General features: G+C 36.7%; 1 protein-coding gene across 3 annotated transcripts in view; it reads left to right on the plus strand.

Moving 5' to 3' along the window:
- The first annotated feature begins 1,204 nt into the window (after window positions 1–1,204).
- LOC124264750 (titin homolog) overlaps window positions 1,205–23,784 on the plus strand; it is a 66,617-nt gene continuing 44,037 nt past the window's right edge. For all 3 annotated transcript variants that reach the window (XM_046699522.1, XM_046699523.1, XM_046699524.1), the window contains exon 1: window positions 1,205–1,563. In XM_046699522.1, coding sequence (XP_046555478.1) covers window positions 1,529–1,563 — 35 coding nt within the window. In that variant the 5' untranslated portion in view covers window positions 1,205–1,528. The remainder of the gene's footprint in view (window positions 1,564–23,784) is intronic.

A 23,784-nucleotide genomic window follows, 5' to 3' on the forward strand; every position in this document is an offset into this window, starting at 1 on the left:
TCACACAGTTCACGCACATTCAATTATGTGACACTTCCATGTCGATGTCATCCTACGGAATGGTCTGGGGGCGCTGATTCCTGTGGAATGTAATTGTCTCACCTCTTAGAATACGTCTCATAAATGATGATGACGTCACAGAAAGAAGCCTACTTTGTACGCGTAGTTTTCCGATGTACTGGTTTCCTGATGGATAATGAATGACATTGGCTTTCCACTTCGGGGACAATCAGATGTCTGGAAAGTGATGTGGCTGTTTGTGTGTCCCCCATTTGTCTTTCTCACAGTCCCTGATGCCTGGACTCTCTGAATGCTTAAGCCCTAAATGAAGCAAGTCTAGATTTCCCCAGGTTCTCTGGTCTCCCTGGGGCTCCTTTTCAAATTAAATGGGTTTGTTTGTTACTATCAAAATTATATATCGTCAGAGACTGAGCATTAGTCTATGTCCCCATTTGTGACGTACCAGCGGCGTTCCTGTTGGTTTTCTTTTCGTTACAATGAGGATATTCAGCTAGACCATATAGTAATCATGTACATAATGTTCAGTTTAAAAAAAGAACTCTTTTGAGAAAGTATAAGCACAAACATTTTACCAGTGCCATTTTCATATGAAAAAAAGAATTACCTTGGGCCATTTGAAAGGAGCCAGTGGAAGTATAACATCTAGGAGTAACCTTTGTGTGATTGACCAGAGACCATAAAATAGGCCCCCTATTATATGGTCTCTGGGTTGTTTGAGTGCAATCACACTTATTATGTAATCAATATGTCTATAATATATGTACTAAAACATGTCACCTGATCGTAAAGATTTGATGGTTTCGTTGTTTGTTAATGCAAAAGACACATATTTTTAGTGATGATAAATATTTTGTTTCTCGAAAATCATAGTGTTCACTGGGTTTCCGTCTAGTCATACCAGTTAATGGGCGGTCACGCATTTCAAAGTTAGCACTAGTTATTGCGCAAGAATTGCGTCGAGGAAACAGTCCAAACACGTGCTCACTATGGCGCCATCTAGCGGCCGTGTGAAATGTTACACTGAATAGTTGTTAGTATTCTGAACAATTCAAGCCTTTAATTTCAAGATATCGTAGTTTGTAAATGCTAATATATCAAGAAAAGTAAAATCAAAGCATATTATTCTGGTTTTATGAAATTTTATTTTAATTTATGAAACACTTTGGTACGAGATTAGCGAGATTTCCCCTATGGCCGACGATCGTGTTTGGAAAGCGAGAACGAATATATTTACAACAAAGAGTGCGAGATATTGGCTTCGTTTAACAGTCAAGTAAGATATATACAATTTACAATGAACTATTGTCAATGCGCTAACCATTATTGTCTTTGAAGAACTAGGGCATCTGAGGAAATCGTAGAGAGCAGGGAGGCACCCAGCGATCGACACCGACAAGCAAGCGCTCGGCGTGAAGAGTCGACCCATGTTCTGCAATCACCTCAAGCCCGCCTGGATGTGTCAGCAAGCGAGTCGTTGACCAAGTAAAGCCGGGACCAACAGATCGACATGGCGGATTTCTACGACCCAGCATGCCCAACAGAGTAAGTGCAGACACATACACAATACGCCGACAGCGTCTCTTGAAGCCTGTCACAACAATCACACGTGTAATGATGTAGATTGCACGTCAAGTGCCATTTACCATCGCATTCCCTTGTGTGTTCTTCATTGTGCACCCCTAAAACATCAAAGGTTTGATTTTTTGTGCTTCCTGGACATTACCTTACATTAATGTTCAGTTATGCTTGTCATATTCCCCATACGTTTTGTCACAAGAAGTGAAGTGACAAATGACTTATTCATTCTACAAGCATAGTTTTGATTTAGGTGTTCTGAAATGGCGATTTGTTTTCAGTTGGATCTTCTCAGGGTTACATGGTAACACCGACGACAACATGTCCTATCTCAAATGTGGGTTAGAAAATCTGTTACATTCAGATACACCCACAGATACATGCCAAGTTTGATTGCCTTCCATCTTCTTATCAGATCTAATCGTTGTAGACCATTTGAGGTGATTACATGGTTCTGACAGCTGTATAATGAATGGTTAAACAGGTGAAACTAACAGATGAATTGTACAATTACCTTGAACTGTAATATACATGTATTTCAAAGCATGACTTTCTGACTACCTGCTTGTCACAGATTGTCAGTTAGGTACCAACATTCAAATTAAACTAGGATATGGAAGATGTTCTTCAATTACAAGTTATAGCCTTAAACTAAATTAGGGTTTTTAATAGTTAATAATAGTTACTCCTAATGAAAGCAAGATGTTTTCTGTTTCCAGATCATAATGAAACCTTGCATATTTGCATAGATCGTATATTTTTTTATAATACATGTTAATGTACTGTTATCTTGTTATTGTAAAAGTGTATTCTGAATTATATAATGTAACCTGAACATATTTGTTGAAGACAGTAGTGAACAACCTATGACCCAACCTATAAATAAAAAAACCAAAAAAACCCTATGACCTATGCATCACTTTCAGATTCTCTTTAAAGAATTAGTTTCAGAAGGAACAAGGCTTGAGTCCAGCCTTGCTGGACATTTTATTTTGTTCTCTTTGTGGAAAATAGGCATTTTCTCTATTTGAGGTATGATAATTGATTAAGGATAAATTGAACAAAATGAAAAACAAATTATCAGAAGCTTGAGGAATATTTTTACTTGTTTTCTTGAGTCTTATTGACAGAATGATGGCTTTGTCAAAGTGTAGTCCTCAACAGAACTACCATGGAAAACCCCCAACTCCAGGGGCAGATAACTCTATTTAGTTATTATGTAGGTTCATGTATTTTGTCATTCGCATACATCAAAGAAACCTTTATACTCATAACTTTGTATTTTTCTGATTGCTCTTCTCTGGATTTTGGCTTTTATGCCTTATGACTAAACATTGGTCTGATCGATTGCCAAGGATTTTTTGTGTTATATTTCTTCATTATACTTGTCAGTTGCTCGTCTAACACACTCATAAATTATTTTTCTACCTTGAGAGCGTGACATTACTTGTCTCCCCATTGTGTGACCATAGAATAATACAAATTTGGCGAGGAATGACTACTCATATAGATCATAGAAAATGATAATTGTTAACGAAGTATAGATCAGTTATCAGTAATTGTTGGAGCTAAATGTTCAACATCACTGATGAGTGTTGACACACAATTGCATGGATTACACTGTGTAAGATCTAACCAAAACATCATTTTGAATAGAATTTAGTAATGACCTGTGGTATAAGATTATATTTTGTGTGTTGAATTGTTGAGGAAGAATGAAATAAGTCAAATTTATATCTTGTTTGGATTTTCTAATATGATTCCATGATGTAATTGATGTAATGCCACAAATCTGGTTTCAGCTGACAGTTGAGAGTTATGAAATAAGGGATAGATTTTTGTTGCGTCCAAAATAAGGTTGAAAATGTCCTTGTAACTGTTGATTGTGTTGTAAAACTAAAATAAATTTCTCAACATTACCAAATTGAATGACAGCACTCATGTGCAACTGAAGAAATTTCATAAAATATTCCAAAAGGAAACCGTTCCATATTGAATATCAGAGTTTACAGAACTTAATTTTTGTGTGTGTTTAATTGTTTTATTTTTCAGGTCTTTTTTTTCATTGATAAAACATATACCAAACATGTAAAGGTTTTTTTATTTCATTTTTATATCTTCTTTTCAAGATTTAAATGTTAGAGCAATGTTTTTGCAGTTGTTGAGTGCAGACACATATGGTCCTTAAGGCCAATGGTGATACTTTTTCAGTTTCAATTGCTTTCTTTCAATTATGGAATGTTAACAAATTAGTAGGAATACTATTTTCTGTATAACAACACAATCAGCAGATTGCTTTCTGTCATCTGCAATTGACAACAAGAAGTCTTTTATTTCATCACAATACATTTTGTGAGATGTTGTGGGTCATAATTTTCATATTGATAAGTGTTAATAACTCACCATAGTGATGAAAATTCTGATTATCAATGTGTGAACGATTGAAGTAACTCTGATGCTACATTGAATTGTAACTCACTTCTATTCTTACAGGTTCTCTAATTTCAAAGGCAACACTTAATTCTGTCTGAAACTAAGAGTTTACCCTATGTCAAGGAAGATCTATAAAAAAATATTTTTCAAACAATGTTTTACTTCTTGATGACATTACAGTGTATTTAGGCAAGACCAATTTTATTTCTTGTTTTACTGATTTTTGTCCTCAGAAAACCTAAAGGCAGGAGGGGGGTGGGAAATCACAAGTCAAAGCAAAAACCCAATTGAGTTTGCATGTTAACTGTTTTGGTTTGTTTATGTCAACTAAAAATAAGTTGAGTGAGTTTAAGTTTCACACTTATTTCAAGAGTATTTCACTTATATCACATTAACATTAGGATTTATTTTTTGAGCAGGGAATATTAATTTAATTTTTTTTTCTTATTCTTTAAAAAATATGATCGTCGGACCCGTAAAACAACAAATAAAATTTGTCTGGCCTTAAAATGTTTTAAAGAAGTTTATTTTCATACAGGTTTATTTGGCCAGATGATACTTGTACTGAAAAAAAACATACTAAAATAATCACTCATTACCATACAGATAAAGGTACAGATGGAAGGTTAAGTTATTCTTTATATCCTATGCTGACATCTGTACCACTCCTTTGGGCTTTCAGCAAGGGGGGCGGTGGGGTAGCCTGGTGTTTAAAGCGTTCGCTTGTCACACCAAAGACCAGGGTTCGATTCCCCACATGGGTACAATGTGTGAAGCCCATTTCTGGTGTCCCCAACCATGATATTGCTGGAATATTGCTAAAAGTGGCGTAAAACCAAACTCACCCCACTTTCAGAAAGATCAAAAGAATTTAATAACCTCAAAAATTTATACCAATTTCTTTCAGTATACAATATCTAAAGAAATCTACATGGTCTGTGAAAGTTAACTTGGATTAGCCCAGAAATAGGGTCATTAAAAATTGATACGTGATTGTAACATGACAACGATGTCTCAGTCAATTGTGTTATTCTGTTACTGTGTAGGTGTGTGCAGGACCATCTGTTTGGAAATAAATAGATTTGGTTGTCAATGTCTTTTTATTGCTACATAATTACCCTTGAATGAGAGTGATGCTTGAAAATTTTGTGAATTTTTCAGGCCTGCATTTAGTTTGATTAAATGCCTTGAAAAAAGAATAATTTCTGTTGATAACTTTGCTGTTAAGAGATGTACTGCTATTTTCCCTTCTCTTATCATGTATCAGTAATGGGGTGGTTGGGTAGCACAATGTTTAAAGTGTCCGCTTGTCACACAGAAGACCTGAGTTTGATTCCCCACTTTGGTCCAATATGTGAAGCCAGTTTCTGGTGTCGTACCCCCTACTGTGATATTGCTGGAATATCGTTAAAAGCAGCTTATAACCATACAGACTCAATCACATATTATATGTTTCAAAACATCATTTGGCAAACCATTAGCCTGTAAGCTGATTGATAGTTCATTTGAAAACAGTGATATCTTGATTTACTATTTTCATAGTGTATTTAATTTAGAAGGGAAAAGGAAACTATTCCTACATATTTGTTGTTCCTTGGGTCCCACTTTTATCTTTGAAAATATAAAAGTTGCCTTGAAAATGTCTCAGACATAAAAAATATACCGTACTACTATCCACATGTTTACCTTGAAAATGTGAAAATTGCTGTGAAAAGGCCTTAAACAGACGGAAAAGATATACCAAATCCTTCTGTTAACCTTGAAAATGTGAAAATTGCTGTGAAAAGGCCTTGAACAGACATCAAATGTGTACCATACTGGAATCCTACTGTAACCTTGAAAATGTTAAAAGGCCTTGAACAGACATTGAATGTATATGTGGTTTAAGCATACAGAGGTCCCATTATTAGCCATAAACATGTCAGAAGTGCTTTCAAAAGACCTTAATCTTACAAAAATATTGGGTTTTTTTTACAATTTTGTTTGAACCATGGTACATTTTGATACTTTACCTAGTTACAATGACACCTCAGTAGAAGCCATGAGACAAGTGCCAGTGAAGTTGAGGAGAAGCAATTCCAAATTTTCTCAGTAAACAAAATTGTGAGCCCAAGATTATCTCACAACACCTTCTTCAGCCTTATGTGTTTGGTGTAATGAGAACAGAATCAATATTTGTCCACAGACTTTAGAGGAATGATTTCTAAAGCTTTATCTGCAAGGTATCAGTAACTGTTGGTCTCCTTTCTTCCAGGACTGAAATGGATATGATATTTTTGGTATTCATCAGTAATTGGTCAATGAGTTATTTATTTTGGTGCCTACATTAGTCTAATGAAGAAGTGACCCAGATAGCTTTCAGTACACTTTAAGGAGTGTTGAATACTTGTAATAATTAACCATACTGGAATCTACTGTTCCAGTATTATCTGCAGGGGTGGAAATAACCAATTGCCCGACGTCTGAGTCCAGTGTTTGTTTTCTGTCGTGCAAGCAAATTCGTATATCACACTGTACCGGCGTCCATTTGACTTTCCAATGTTAATTATGTTGTTTATTTAAAAAATTCAACAAGAAAACAGCCGGTATAGTGGAAAACTTATCAGGGCAAGTGATTTCACATGTGCCACTGTACCGGAGTACACTAGCAATTTTAAAGTTATTTCCGACCCTGATCTGCATCTGTGATAATAATAGAGTTTGGTGCCACATTGTTATTTATTGGTTGCATTCACAGATGACAGTTCAGTGTTTGCAAAAATAATTTGTTTGATGCAGCTGGTGCAGTTTTGAACTCAACTGAATGCAAGGTACTTCTGAGGTTGTCCTAAACCATCACATGTAGAAGTACCGGTATTTGAAATGACTACCAGCAATATTTGAAGCATAAACAAGGCTGATTAGTCAACCACATCTCTGTATGCATTTATATGTCATTCTGTACATACAATGAATATGTGTGTTTAGAAATTAGTAGTATAGTGCATTTGCTGCAAAATAAATGGCAAATAAATATACATTAAAAAGCAACAAATCGTCTTAATGTCAAGAAAGTTAATCATTTGTCCATAGCAAATCGTCATACTGTGAATGGTGGGCTGTCCTACATACACCTCATACCCCCTTGTTACAACAGTCAATAAAACACCACCATTTACATGATCGTTTGTTAAACAACTTTTCCTCTTCTCCATGCCAATGTCTGTCTTTATAGTGATGATTTGGTATGAACACATGAATAATTTTCATGACATTTAGGATGATTTGTTGCTTTTGAATGCATATTACAGTCAAAGCCCGATGAGTCGAATCGCTGGGGACCAAGTAATAAATTCGACTTATCGATGTATTCGAGACATAGATATGTCTATGAGGGTAAAAAAAAGATGATCCAGTCCTAATCCTTCCGCCTAAGCATTTGTTTATCTAATGATTTCCATATCACTAGTAGGGACACCTTATCAGTTCCTGTCTGATTAGCACAGACAGTGATTTCCGTAAAATCACTAATCTGCCTTTTGAACTCACCCGTCAATGGCGGAAAGGTGTGAGCCGCGCTGGTTTGTTAATTGGATCAGTTTGCTACACCAATCAACTTCTCATTGACTGACTTCAGCTTATGTATACAAGATTGCTGTTGTTTGAATCTCATGGGACCAAATTTCCTTCTCGAGTCATCAGGTGTATTTATGAGACGAATTCGTGTAACCGGTATTCAAATGATGACAACTATAACAGGGAATGGTCGGGACCGACAGGTACTTCGAGTTATGCATAATATTCGAGACACCGGCATTCGACTCATCGGGATTTGACTGTATTTGCAATTTCATTGGTACGATTTTGCAGCAAACAGACTATAGTAGTATTTATTTTTCCATCAGGATCAGTGTGGGGGCATGAGTGGATCAGTCGTCAAGTTACATCAAATGGGCATGACAGAAATCTTTGATTTTTTGACATTGTTCTGTATGTACAAAATATGTGTGAAAAATGGAAGAAGGTTTTATTGTTAGAGTAGTAATGGTGTTTACATATCCACATGGAGTGACTGTAGTGGAAGGAATATGCTTGATCATTGATTACCATCTCACATGTTAAATCTCATACCAAAACCTTGGCAAGGACCCAACTTAGCCAGGCTGTGCCAGGGACTGTTCACTCTTTATGGAGAGGCCTGCTTTTTCATAGAAATTTAGTTTTATAAAAAAAAAGACTTTAAAAGACTTTAAGTGGTAAGTGACCGTCTACATTAAAATACAATTGACAAAAGTTGGAACTGCAGGATTTTAGAGATTCAATAACTGTGATAAACACTGCAACATATATAATATTTGGGATGACACTTTGTCAGTAAAGTACAGATTCAAGAACCCTGGGGATGGGGTTGAGAGTAAGGCACCTTATCACCAACACACAAAGTCAGCAATATTACCCACTCAGTCCCTGCAGCTTCTGTATTGGATGAATGTGGAGAACTTGACTAGCAGACATTTGGACCCATCACATGAACTTGAAATTGTGTAGTCAACATATAGACTAAAAATATCACATGTCAATAATTTAATTTTTGGATAAAATGGATTATTGTGTCTGTGGTTAGATAAAAAACACCTATGTCAATCCACATTTTATCAATTTAATGCTAAATACAAACAAGGCTGATCTTGTTTCCAACTGAATTCCTGCCTTCTAATTGTCCGTCGCAACCATGGTAGTGAAATAACATTTTATGATTGATGTATTTTTTGTATTCATACAGCATCAGTGGTACCAATTAAATGATTTCCCAAAGACAGTCTCTACTGTTGCTTTATATGCACATCAGCTTGTCACAGCTATTTATTGACTGCCAACTGTCTGTCTGTATATATCCGAGTTTGGCTTTAATATAGTCTATCTATAGTTTGTGTAGCTGAGTATGGACTGTGTATAAATTGTGTACCGACTTTGTATAACCAGAGTTTAACTCAAGTATAGTCTGTGTGTAGATTGTATAATAGTCTATGTACAGATTGCATTATCTGAGTAACCTGCAACCTGAGGATGGACTGTGAACAGTGTGTATAACTTAAGCATAGAATCTGATGGTCGGTGTTAAAATAGGATTTTTTTAACCCATAAACTACTTTCACCTGTGATAATGAAATTGTTTATGGCACTTGAGTGTTTATCTGTCAACAGATATTATTGCCAACAGAACTATTATAATGTTAATGGATCCAAACCCGAATTCTATAATTGTCTTCATGTCAGTGATAAAGAATTATTTCATCCAATTTTTTCGGAACATCTTTCAAGCTCAAACTCATTCCACGGCAAATTGTCTGTCCACTTTCATTCTGGGTGTCCATCCATTGGTAATTGTTAGATTAGAGCATTTCCTCTGAAACATCTACGCTTGTGAAATCTGAAGGTTCACTTTGCTGATCACAGCCATGGTGGGTGTGTCCAACACCTAGTTACAGCCACTGGAGACACTTTAACACTGTACTCAGGCAGTCCAGCATGTATCAGTGTGAAATTGATTTACTGTTAACATGTCACCTTTGACCTTTACATAACAGTTTTCTAGTTTTGTACTATTTTGTATGTATTCTCTGAAGCTAAAATATTTCTGAAGCTGAAAAGAGCCTGTAAGGAATGTGCTTATATACATTTGGCTGCCATGTCCAACATTTTTAAATGATCTGACCATTACACTGAATGTGTTATTTTGAAACACATTTTGTACTTTACGATGTATTGTGATGCATAACATACTTTAACTGTTTGGCCGTCATCTAAAGCTGTGGCTGCCATTATTGCCATGGCAACAATGGTGAATGTGATTCTCTGCATAACCAGTCAAGTATAATATTACCAAACACTTCAGGTGAGTTGCAGTCTTGTGAATCTAGGTTTGATTACTCAAACACAAAACCGAGAGAAATTAAACAGTATTCAAAGATATAAAAAAGAAGTGTTAATGGTCGCTCATAAAACTCTTGTCTTTGGTGACAATTCGGGGTTTTCAGCTATCACCCTAAAAATGTTCTTGAAATTGGCTTGATAGAATTACAATCTGTCAACATAAGAATATACGAGGCCATGGAATCTACATGTCAGCCCAGTCATCGTCTCTATCATATGATATTCAGTTTATGCTTGATAACTGGCAGCATAAATTATCCGCTGTTAGCAGTTGATGTTTAATCTAGAAATTGAAGGAAAGGGCAATTCAGAAGGTGCATGGTTAGCCCTTTAGCCTTGCCACAGTATAGCCACTCTACATACAGTCCGTTTGAGTCAGAAACGGACCGATGAATTGCAAATTTTATCATTGTACAAAATTGCCACATAAATATAAATAGTACACATGTTTATCATTTACTAATACCCAACAGCTTTCTTATATTTGAAAATTTTCGGACTCCACCAAAAAAGTTCTTTAAGAAACTATCTTTAAAATTTGGACACAGTTCACTATTTGTTACGAGGGAGGAGTGCAGAGAAAGGGACAGCCAGGTGTGCGAGAAAGGATGGAGATGGCACAGCACAGGCTAATGAATCAATAACTTGGTGGGCACTTGTGCACGTGCTTCTCTAACACCTGGCTGTCCCTTTCTCTGCACTCCTCCCTCGTAACAAATAGTGAACTGTGTCCAAATTTTAATGATAGTTTCTTAAAGAACTTTTTTGGTGGAGTCCGGAAAATTTTCAAATATAAGAAAGCTGTTGGGTATTTGTAAATGATAAACATGTGTACTATTTATATTTATGTGGCAATTTTGTACAATGATAAAATTTGCAATTCATCGGTCCGTTTCTGACTCAAACGGACTGTAGTAAAAGTTAACTGCTCAGCAGCAGAGCAGCTCAGGTTGTATAGTCTGTTTCCAGTGAAAATGTACCGATGAATTTCACTTGAAGCGAAAAAGAGATCAAATTGAGATTGCGAATCGTCATAATTTTACTTTGCCAATTGAACATTTAAATCTCAGAAGTTTTTTCAACTTATTATAAAAGTTGTTTAACAAACAATCATAGTTTCAAATCGTTATTATTGGTTTGTATTACACGGGGGTACGCACAGTAGTTTGAACAGTGAAACAAATGCACATGCGGTGCGTTATGAGCGTTAACTTAGACTACCGTAGAAACAACCCTTCTTGTTCTCGGGGTTTCATTTCATATGCATACCCCCCTTGTAATACAAATCAATAATAGCGATTTGAAACCATATTTCCACCATATTGGATAGTGTATACAAAGTCACGTTTCGCAGAGGCTGGTATTGAAACGCCTATTGCATCACGTATGTTTCATATTCAACTGCGATAAATGCATCCCTGCCATACATTTTAGAATGAAATTACAACTGGTCTTTGTCACCAATTCCAACTGTCTAGATAAAATGAAATGAAAGATATTGGGTGTGAAAATGAACGCGGTGCTCGAAAGATTGCGCTTCCGATTTACACAGCGTAGCATTTTCTGAAATTTTCCGACATCCAGTCGTCTATTCATTGCTTGCAATGGCTCAATACCTTTAAAATATGCATGGAACGAGTATCGTAGCAAGAAATGATAAATTAGAAATAGATACAATGCAATGATTTGTTAACTCAAAAGAAATTGTCAAAGTTTCCGTGCAGCGTGACGCCATGATAGACGCAAAATCATGCAGAACGATGATGGTAATTATCAGCATTTCTGGCTTCTTCTCTTACTTACAATGAAAACGATAAAAACATATAACAACACACAGATAGTCAGAATCATTCTGATTGCTTACAGCTCATATTTATGTACAAACGAACCCTGAATCAAGGGAAGAGTCCTTGCCAAATCCTGTGTACACTTTTCAGTGAATCCGCCATTTTGTAAGAAATCGGTCATCGGTAGTGATGTCATATGTCAACATTGTTGTACATATTAGGCAATTTCTTTGAGGTGAAGGTCAGTTGAACGAGTAAACACAATCGCCCTTTCCTTCCGATTACACTTTCAGTATTATGATGTATATTTTGCATATCGTTCAAATATTTTTTAATGAAACTAATTTCAGTACCTACATTTAGCCTTGTTCAATATCATATCATACGTGGATATAGGGTATATGTTTTTATTCATTGAAATCTTTTGATTGTTTGAATAATATTTATTTATGTAAGAAATTGACACAGTTAGTTATTGTAAACCTTTACACAAGTGCTAGAAGATCACACGTAGCCAAAACTGCAATATTTACTTTAGTTCCTATGACGTACAATATTCAATGCATTGGGACAAATATTGCAGTTTCATATGAACAGGTTAATGAACAGCGATTTAATCAACCTTATAAGTAAAGCTGATAGTCTTAATGAAATGATTTACACAATTTATGAAATGTATATGCACACATATTTAAAGGAATTGTCTTGTTTATTGAATTTGTTTGTGTTGTTTTATAGACAAAACAATGGTGTATATTGATTGGCCAGGTGCGCATTTGTCAGAAATGTTTTATGATTCACTATCATTGTTTTCGATAATATAATCTATTCATATTCGATTAACAAATATTGTGATGACAGGATATCAAACTCTAACTATATTTATGAAAAAAATTGTTTTAAAATATATAAACCATGTCATGTCTTAATTTGGACAAACCTGACATCCATATTCTAATAGATCCATACAAAAAAAGCTATCTTTTTGCAACTTTCATTGCATACTTATGAAGAGAAATAGCTACATAATCATAAACAAAGAAAATTCTTCTCCTAAAAAAAATATTCAGGTGTTGTTCAATATTATTTTTTATTTACGTTTGAACTGATACCAAACAGGTCCGTGTTTGCTCACAATAAGATACAGAGTAATTCCGTCTATTTCAATTGTTGATATGTTCAGGGCACTATTTAAATGGTAAAATAATTCCTTTTATGGTTTGTCTAAACATTGTTAAATTCTGACATAGAAGCCGAGACCTTTTGTGCAATTAATGGAATTAGGTGAGATATATAGTAATCAGCATACCAATGTCGTCTACAACAAGCAATGACGTCAACTAAAACGTTGAAGATATGGCTAGTACTCTGTTAATAATGATGCACAATTAAGTCAAAATACATCTACACAAACATGGGAATCTAAGAACTAACTTATATTCGGATAGGGCCAACCAAATCGCTATTACATGCTTTCTCATGTAGTACATAGTCATCTTTTATTATGAATTGTGAAACTACCAAAACGTATCCGTTCAAATTGGGGAAATTTGATGTGGAATGGTTTGGTTTGAACAAAACATAATGAAAATATAGAGTTCGTATCCACAACAAATTCTCTCCAAGTGATTTGAGTTACATTGACCTTGTGTTAAGCATAGCGGAGTTATGCCCCCTTATCTTTATATGTGTACGACCTCTCTGTTGTCGTTTGACGTCATAGAAGAAAATCCATTTTTGACATTCTTTGCCAGTCATTTTTAATGTTGAGTGTATAACGTTATGCATAAGCACATAAATCCATTTAATATACACTTAAGTCTTTCAGATGTCAGGCTGTATTTTCTTCCCTCACACTTTCCATAAAGATGCCAAATTAAATGTATCGTGGCACAGTGCTTTTATAGGTGCACAATAAAAAGCGGAGAAATTTACTGTTTTTTAACGCATAACATAATTTTGGACAACATTTAGCAGCATCTATTTCTCAAACCTCCGAGGTAGTTGCACTTATATTTATACCAACGGATAGGAAATTTAATATTCTACATTTCTGTGTAATTTTATAGACATACGTAGATCCGGGACCACAACGCTCACTTTTCAAACCTTATGAAAATGTGCGCCTGAAAAAACCCCTCGGCATCTAGGGGGTTAAGGCAGATTTGTGTGTGATAAATATCAACTTTTTGTATTTCTGTATGTATATGGTTGGAAATTGCCTTCAGTTGGTTGAGTTATCTCCCTTGTTTGTAGTAATTATAGATCATACACAATATATCTGCAGTTCTATAAGCTGGTGGTTTGTGGGTGTGTCACCACTGTTCAACCAACATGCATCATTTACTCTGACAACAAACTTCTACATTTCTGTTTGGGTACGAATCACAGGATAATTTTTCACCTACATACCTGTCTCTTTTGTCACAAATGACATTGAAAGAGAATCTCAGTACAGCTTCTCTTCTTTTCTGTACTCCCATCAGAATTCAGGGACAATGTTTTACTTGTTGGTCATGGACTGAATGGTGGGTCAGGTGGTCACCGACTGAATGCAATTCAATAGGTATCTTTCTGAATGTTGGAAGGTAGGTCAGAGTTTGACTCAGTAAGACCTAGGCTAAATACTTATTAGGGTTTGGAAGATCCCGGATACTGAATGTGACCTTGTAGGATCCAGACAGAATACAGATAAGGATTTGGAATGTCCTGGACCGAATGTGATCCAGTAGGACCTGTACGGAATACATATAAGGGTTTGGACTGACTGACTGACTGAGTTTGGTTTTACACCGCTTTTAGCAATATTCCAGCAATATCACGGCGGGGGACACCAGAAATGGGCTTCACTCATTGTACCCATGTGGGGATTCGAACCCAGGTCTTCGCGTGACGAGCCAACGCTTTAACCACTAGACTACCCCACCGCCCGATAAGGGTTTGGAAGGTCCTGGACCGAATGTGACCCAGTAGGACCTGTGCGGAATATGGATAAGGGTTTGGAAGGTCTCGGACTGATTGTGACCCAGTTAAGTAGGACCCAGACAGAATACAGATAAGGGTTTGGAACGTCCCGGACTGAAAGTGAACCAGTTGGACCCGAAATGAATTCGCCTCGTGAGTGTCAGAGTGAATGGGATCAAGTAGGCCTCAAATTCGTAGGGAGTCCTAGTAACCACTCCCTTAGAAGAAACTATTATCAGTTTTTATGCTGATTGTTGTGCTTTTCTTGTATCTTTGAGGAAATATGTCAGTGACAAGTCCCAAAGAAGATTGGTCTCTTTATCCATGATGCATCAAGGTACCAAATATTGTGTTGCTTTTCAACACAGTCACTGAACGGCATTATTTTCCTATTGCCTTGCCATCCCTGCAATGCTAAAGCCCTAAATGAAGGAAGTCTAGATTTCCTCATGGTTCTGAATCTCCCATCACACTGGGACTCCTTTTCAATTTAAATGGAAATATTTGTGTTTATCTAAATTATGTATATACAGAGACTAAGCATTAGTCAAGTCCACGATAGGCAACTGAGAGTTGATATCGTGTCTGCGTGTGTTCTTAATGAACTGTAGGATTCAGCCAGACATATACTGGCACCTCACGGTCTCAGGCTGATCTCACCATCTTGAAGTATTTTTGCATGTGTTCACTCACTCACTCACTCACTCACTCACTCACTCACTCACTCACTCACTCACTCACTCACTCACTCACTCACTCACTCACTCACTCACTCACTCACTCACTCACTCACTCACTCACTCACTCACTCACTCAGCAGTGATCAAGTGTCATTGGTCCATTTTAGCTTTTGAAAACTTTTTATGGTGGAAACATTTCAGTTCACAGGTATGAATGTGTGTATATTTGTTATCCTGCCAATCTGCACATGTAAGTGCATGTACACATCTCCTTGCATGACTACGGACATTCTCACTCAAACGTATATGCACAAAGTATTGCATATGTCTGCTGATATAGTCTCTTGACAAAGTCTTAGTTTCTTTCCATTTTCTGTTCATTTTTTCCAAGTGATTTCTTCATCACATTCCCTGTTCATCAATCTTAAGGAAGCAAAGCCTCTGTAAAATTATGAAAATCTTTTCTCACTGATTTCAGTTTCAAACATTACAAGAAGGTTTCTTAACTCATGTAGCAAGGTTAAATGAAAGCAGCCATGTTTCTGTTCATTCGGTCAGGCTAACGGTTTTGTATTGATTTCCATGTTGGAGAAGACTTTAGAAGACCTCCATGGCACTACCTCTTTGTGTCTGCCTTGAGACAGACACCGCATCTGGCAATATGGGAGGAACTGAAGGAATAGAGATTGACAGTTGCATAGGATTGCTTCCAAAAGGATAACTCAAACAAGGGTGATATGATGGTTGGATGGGGGCTGCCACAGAGGAGGGGCAATAAGTACTATTGACAGTTTTCTGTTGATGAGGACTCTATGTGGATACCACCCTTTCTAGATCTGTGTTTGGCACAACTGTTCAGAAGGGCCATGGAAGATAAAGTCAAACCTTATCCAGTTTTCTCCTCTATACCTTCCACCTTTTTACCACAACTTCCTGATTGATTTTGCTATATGTATGGAGGAACTATTCAATTTAAATGAGTTTTTTCAGTACATAAGAATTAAAAATTATGTCGTAAACATTCCCTCTGGATTATGGTTGCCAGTTTTCTGTGGGTACCACAGAGACATACAGAAATGAAAGAGAATAAAAATTCTCTTGAAAAAACGAAGTCATAGCTATCCCTAGTGGTATGCCTAAACAGTTACGCAGTTATTTCCCTTAGCTGTGACATCACAGCATTGTTCTTTGAGAACCCTCATAATTTTTTCTGTATGGGCTACGTTCAGACGTGTCACAGAAGTGGAAGAGATTTTCATCTAAGAGTCTTCACAAGTGATAAATACTGGTTGGTGAGATCGCATTGGTCATAAATAGACGATCACATTCATTCTAGTGAATGACAATTGATTGCTTTGTGAGGCTTAATTTTTTCCGCCATTGGACTTATCATGTCGCAAAGTAAATGGCTTCAATGCCAGAGATTCACGGCCGATTCAAGTTAAATGAGTTTGTTCAGTACATAAGAATTAACTATTCAATGTCATATCATATCCACAGATACGTTAGATGAAAGTAAATACATAATCACTTGAACAGAAATCTTAGGTGTCTTTGCAGCCTCTGTCAAAACAGTCATTTTATCAGAAGTAATGGGCCTCCAACCTATGTTCACCTCATCAGATAGATGCTGCAGTTATATATTACAAAATGTGGATACAAGAATCTTGTTTTCAACTAAATGTTTTGCATCACTTTTCACTTAGGAGAGAGACTGTATTGGTTTATTGACTTTAACAGTCCTAACATAATGAGAAGTAGGAGAAAACAACTGGAATCTGAACAGCAATATTGTTTGTATTTTTCCTGATTATGAACTTTCATGTTTTCTACAGAAACCTGTTCATTAACATTTTGAAACTGTAAGAGAGGCTTGACTAACACTGCACACATATTAACATATATATTTTTAAGAACTACAGAGGTACAGATAAGCTGCGTATGCGTAAATTATGCAAATAATTATTTGAAAACTCAATTCCAATTAAGTCATTGCGTACAGGTATGCTTGAATATTTGTAAATACTCAATAACTGTGATCTTAAATGCGTACACACAAAAGTAGATAAAATAACTTAGGTATATTGAGAGGTTCTATTTCAGCACATGAACTTGGCAACTTGCAGTCTTTCTTATCGTTTCTCATATTAGAGATCAAGCATAAATAACAAACATGTAAACCAACATTTGAACTTTATTATATTTTAACAGTAAATGGGAAATGCGGAAATACCCAATCGAGTTCGAGTGAGATGGGTACAATTTATTTGGTTACTCAAATAAAAATTAGGATACCCAATTTAGATGAACACAAGCCAGTACATAACAAAATGACCCCAAAAGTTATCTGTAGCTCTGGAACTATGAAAATATATATCTAAATGTCACATTACCAACTTGAATCTTTTCATAAAGTAAATATGTATGCCAGGTTATACAAGACAACCCATTAACATAGGGCATTGTATTGTTTGATATCGTGGGAGGTAACTGTCATCGGAGATCAGGTCAAGATGGTCCAGTTGGTAATGTGTGAGTGTTCGTTCACATGTTGGCAGTTATATTTTTAAGCATATCATTCAGGTCACTGGGCTGTCTGCTGAGCAAATTTTGCTTGTCTGTAAGTCCACTTAACATTATTTGATCAGCTGATCTGTTGAAACAGCTTAGGTTTTTCATGGACTTATCATGATACTGTCAGCTGTCATCTTACTGGCCCAGGTTCATATGGGTGGTGTTTGTGTAAGTATTGATAACATTGGCCTAAGGTTGGCCTGAACTTGGCCCAGTGTTCAGATTCTACCTTGCTACAGTGAACTAGCTGATCTATACAGCCTTTTGGCTATGATTTTACATCACAGTAGTCATGGAGAGCTCAAATGACTTCTTCAAGGTATTGATTTCTGCTATCAGTTTGTGTTGTCGGAGTGGCAGCAGGACTCCAAAGACTGGCCACAAAGACATGTAATACTTTTGAAAACCTGTTCAATATATGTCATTGATGAATCCATACAACCTGTAATTGAAAATGGAGTTTGAATGTAGGGAGATGTCACATGTGTCGGTTCTGAACATTTTTTGTTCAGGTCCACTTCTTCATGTGACTTCCAGTGGATTTGCAAGATAAGTGACCTACCACACCATGCTTGTTTGTGTAGATCCCACCCTGTTCCTGTAACAGCAGCTGTTGAGCATGTTCATTTGAAAACACACAATGATTTACAACATCTGTACTGGACCAGATGGTTGCTGGAGTCCCAGGCATGATCATGAAAGAATGATCCTATGTGAAACATGGGTGCCATGTCACAAATGTCAGTTCTGATGGTCGCTGAGCAATATATTTGTTTTGAAGCACTGCAGGAAATAATTGCATACCTTCATAGTCTTTCGTTGCCGTTTTTACTGTTCCAGTAGCAAGGTATTATGTTTATGTTGCTATTTCCACGATTATTGTGGGCTTTTCTGCGTTTTCTGCACAGTGGCAAAGTTTTCTTCGTAGGCCTGGTTTAGGTAAGGGCAAGAAAGACAGAAATGTTAGCATTCCTGAAGTTAACAACTATGTGTCAGGAGTTGATGACATCCAGTTTTCATGGTCCATCATTTGGTGATCTGGTGCATTTTGTTAGTTTTGGATTTCTGAATAAAATATCTTTTGCATTTCAATGGCAACAAATTTGACTTCGACTGAAAATGGTGGTAGTGCTCATTTCCAGCCCAGAACTTAAAAACCTTTCAATACTCTCCTTCCACTTTGTGGGATCTTCGAGAACCTAATGATAAATCAACAGTACCACTCTATTTCCAGTATCAACATTACTGAGGTACATCAAACCGTAGAAGAACTCAGGCAGTCTGACCAGTGAAGATCTGGGTTAGAATTGATGTTCAGTAGTCCATGCTTGTAAAAGGGGACTAACGGGATCGGGTGGTCAGGCTCGCTGTCTGGTTGACACATGTCATCGGTTCCCAATTGCGTAGATCGATGCTCATGCTGTTGATCACTGGATTGTCTGGTCCAGACTCAATTATTTACAGACCTCTGCCATATAGCTGGCATACATCTAAACTCACTCACTCAGGCAGTCTGTTGTTGATACAAGCATGCTAGTATATGAATAGTTCACATGTGTACTTTTTCCGTTGTGAAGATGTGAAGAACAATGTAACATTTGAAATGGTGTTAACTAGTTGACATATTCATTAAGAGTATTTTACCATTGAAATCAATAATGTATGACTTTGTCTTGTCAGAGATTCCATTGGATGCTGCTTCTGGTCCTGTTTGAGATCCCACCATCACCTACCGTATATGACTGTCTATAAGACGACCCCATGGATAAGACGACCCCCAAACTTGACCCTTAAAATCAGTGTCAAAATGGTATGTTTCGTGCATAAGTCGATCCCCCGCGATGGGGTCCTAATCGCGGCAAACACAGACAACTGGCAGTTACCAATAATTATAACTTTGGTCCACATTATTCAAAGAATTCACAATCATATATATTGTGTCTACTCACGGATCGAAAAGAAGTGTAGTTGACAGAAAATGCATAATATATTTTGCTTCTCTAAATATCATATTTATTGTAGCAACAAACTGGCTTGCTTATTTTACCCCATTCAACAATCATGAACTGATTACCGCCTCGTTTTCCATTGACTGCTAGTTTACAGTAACATCGGTAAAAATGTGTGAATTTAAATGACTTCCGTATTTTACCCCATTCCATGTGCGTACAACTTCTGCTTACCACATTCATGAGGGTCCGTATAACCTTAGTGTTGATTATATATATTTTACATAAAAACTGTAATTAAAATTACACAATGCTAGGATATATTTCTTTGGGTTAAATAATAGTATTCTGTACTTTTTTTTTACTGACGACTGCGTCAGAATTCATCCCGTTATATTATTGCGCATGTTTTGAACTTGTTCGCCGGGAAACGTGTGCACAGCTGATTGCTATTTCCGGCTCAAATACACACGGTAATCTTAATCTTAATTAATTTATAGAGCAAAAACTGTAACTAAAATTACACAATGCTAGGATATATTTCTTTGGGTTAAATAATAGTATTCTGTATTATATTTTACTGATGACTGCATCAGAATTCGTCCCGTTATGTTATTGTGCATGTTTGAACTTGTTCGCACGGGAAACGTGTGCACAGCTGATTGCTATTTCCGGCTCAGATACACACGATAATCTTAATCCCTGCAAATAATACAATGCCCAGCAAAAACAACTCATAACTTAAAAGGTAAATAATCTTGTCTAGTGATGTTTAATTGCAAATTTGACGTCTCCACTGACAAAGTCGTCTTCTGTTGTTTGTTCACGCGAAGTGATACGATGTTGTTTTCTTCCCCCTGGAAAAAGTTTGATGAAAGCGTAACCCATGGATAAGACGACCCCCTTCTACAGACTGCTTTTTTTGGTCCTCAAAATTCGGCTTATAGACGGTCATATACGGTACCCTTTACTTGGCAGGTGTTGACCCGTGATTTCCTGTGTTTGATTGAATCTGAAGAATGTTTCTTGTATTTGTAAGCAATGGTCAGAGTTTTTTCATTGTTTTTCACTTAGTAGTCATCCCTTCATTTGGGTAGAATGATTATCAGTTCTTCATTGTGTTGCCTGTTTTGAAGATGTTAGGGTTTTGAAACCACTGAGACATTGTCTGTGTAATTAGGCTAATCAGTGTCTGCTGTTTTGATACACATAAAAATATTTGATAATATTTGGTTCTGCTTGCCCTGGAATATTTATTGTAGCAGATAGATGTGTTTAGACAGGTCGATTCAAATTTGTGAGGACTCTGGTCGGTGCAAAACCTTTTCCATCTGAAAAGTAAAAAATATCTCTTAATATTTTCAGCAGATTTTACTCTTATTTTATGGACTATTACAATCCCAGGTTATGAGACTTGACAGACTTCATCAGGACTTGGGACTAAAGTCACAGTGAGAGGCTACCATATGACTCATACAACAAGGTCAACATTTGGATATTTTCAGGTCTAAACAGCAGAAAAATAGGTTGACTGTCTGTATTTCTCTCTTGACCTCTTTCTCACTTTCTTACAACTTTGGAGAAACAATATGATAAGATAGTGTGCTGGCAAGATCCTTATCTCGGTTACACACACAACTGAAATGGAAAACGAAACAATATTCACCATATATCTATTTTATTAGACATTTGTGCTCTATATTAATCAATAGTAATTTCACAGTAACATTTTCAACATAACTTGATAATGTACAACATGTAAAATACATTTATGCAAGATTGATCAGATGAGAAGCAGAATCAGCAAAATGCTCAGTCACTGCCTTGCTGGCCTTGAAACATTGTTGTTATTTGGCCAATTTTCATTCAAGGCAACAATGTTTCTGTGTCTTCACTGGCCTGCTGAATACCAAACCAATCAACATTGACTTCCATTTATTGATAAGTATGTTGTGTTTGAAGATGTTAGGTATAAGTGATTGGAAACTCTAAATCAAACTGAGAGTGTTCAAACATCAATAGAAATGAAAAGTAAGTAAAATTAATAATTTTGATCAAATTACCTTTTAGTTAGATTTAAAAATCATGAATATTTTCATATTTGTGTTTTGCATAGGTTTTATGGTCTAAAGTTTGTATTAGCTGTGTTATCCATTGTGAAATCCTGCAAGGTACAAGATTAGCCAACGAGTCAGCACAGGTCTTTATATAGGAAATTCAAAAGGGTCGACTTTGTGTACAGACACAAGTTATGGTGTGCCAAGGACTTCTGTCTGAAGCAGTAGTCATGAAAATGATGTTTGTTTAGTTGCTGTAATGAGTGTGTTGCCAATTATTCACCAACCACACCAGCTGACAAAAAGATCTCAAACAATTTGCATGTAAGTTACATGAGAGCAAACCAGATCCCACTATTGCTTATGCTGCTAGTTCTTCAAAGTAGGAATGATGAAATATTCAGGTTTGAGGAGGAGTGAATATATCAACCAAGGAACTGGAATGAAAATGAAGAAAGACTGGAAACTAACATAATGTATCCATACATTTCAGCTGAAACTTCCCATGCAGTGGAAGTGTAGCTTGTGATGCATGACCAATGCTTGCTCTATCTATGTCAGTAACCTGAAAACTGCTGGAAAGTCCATTCTTGGGATAATAGATTGCAGGAGCTGTATCATGAGAGAATTCCACTTCCCTGGTCAATACTGTTCATATGGCCTCATTCCTCCTCAGTGCTGGTGTTGACTGGTGGAGTTCTATTCTTAGATTGCCTCTCTCCACACACCACTGTGGCAGTAATGTCAGGATTGATGGACTGATTACATCACAGTTAATGAGCTGGCATCTGGAGACAAAAACTTCATTCTACTGACTGCTTGCAGTTTTCACAAGGGCTTTACAGTGTTATGCCAGTAGTTGAATCTCATCTCATCCCTGATAAGCAGACAGTGGACTTATCACAAGATATCATCATGCACCTTGGAGTGTTAATGTCAGGAAATCTGACAACTGGGGTAAAAAATGTTGGAGCTCCAACATTTGGGATATACAGGTGTATATGCCTTGTCAGGAATCAGACAACTAAAGTACTGTCGGAAATAGAAACAAACTGTTTTTAGGCTGTTACTCTGTATCCTTAAATTTACACAACAGCAAATAACATGTCGAAATATCCCACTTCGGCCTAACTTGGCATTCAGTGGGATGCCTAATAGGATATCCAGAAAAGCATGTTTACTCGTAAAATCAGGCAAAAATATGAATAGCTGCTGAAAACAATAGATCAGACTATAGATGGCAGTTAGGTCGCTCAGCCAGGTATGACGACGGACCGTCGGCTCACCTGGCATGAAATGCATGTGCAGCCTACAGGCACAAGGGGTCATCTCAAAGATATTTTGTGCTTTTTCATGTGTGTTGACTATGCCTCATCTATTGATTAACATCTTACATGTCTTTCTTTCCTAAAGTTTATATTGAGATGTGTAAAAGAGTATAATACCTGATAACCATAGAAACGCATCGTATTAAATGTCTCAAAATATATAGGTGGCATGACCACCTGGTCGTGAAGATCGACAGGACTGGATATTATTATCCCCCGCAAAGCGTTTTGCGGGGGGTATTAAAATGGACTCCGTCCGTCAGTGCACATTTGTCTTTTCCGGAGCAGAACTCTAAAACCGTTCAATATTTCTTCACCAAACTTGGCACATACATGGATCTGGTGGTGTACTGGTGCCTTTTGGTAGTTTTGGAATTCTGAATAAAATATTTTTGGCATTTCCATGGCAACAAGTTTGACTTAGCCTGAAATTGTGGTAGTGCTCTTTTCCGGAGCAGATCTCTAAAACTGTTCACTATTTCTTCACCAACCTTGGCACATAG

Source organism: Haliotis rubra, unplaced genomic scaffold, assembly GCF_003918875.1.
Source record: "Haliotis rubra isolate DU_JTF1 unplaced genomic scaffold, ASM391887v1 Scf94, whole genome shotgun sequence".
NCBI classification, from domain to species: Eukaryota; Metazoa; Mollusca; class Gastropoda; order Lepetellida; family Haliotidae; genus Haliotis; species Haliotis rubra.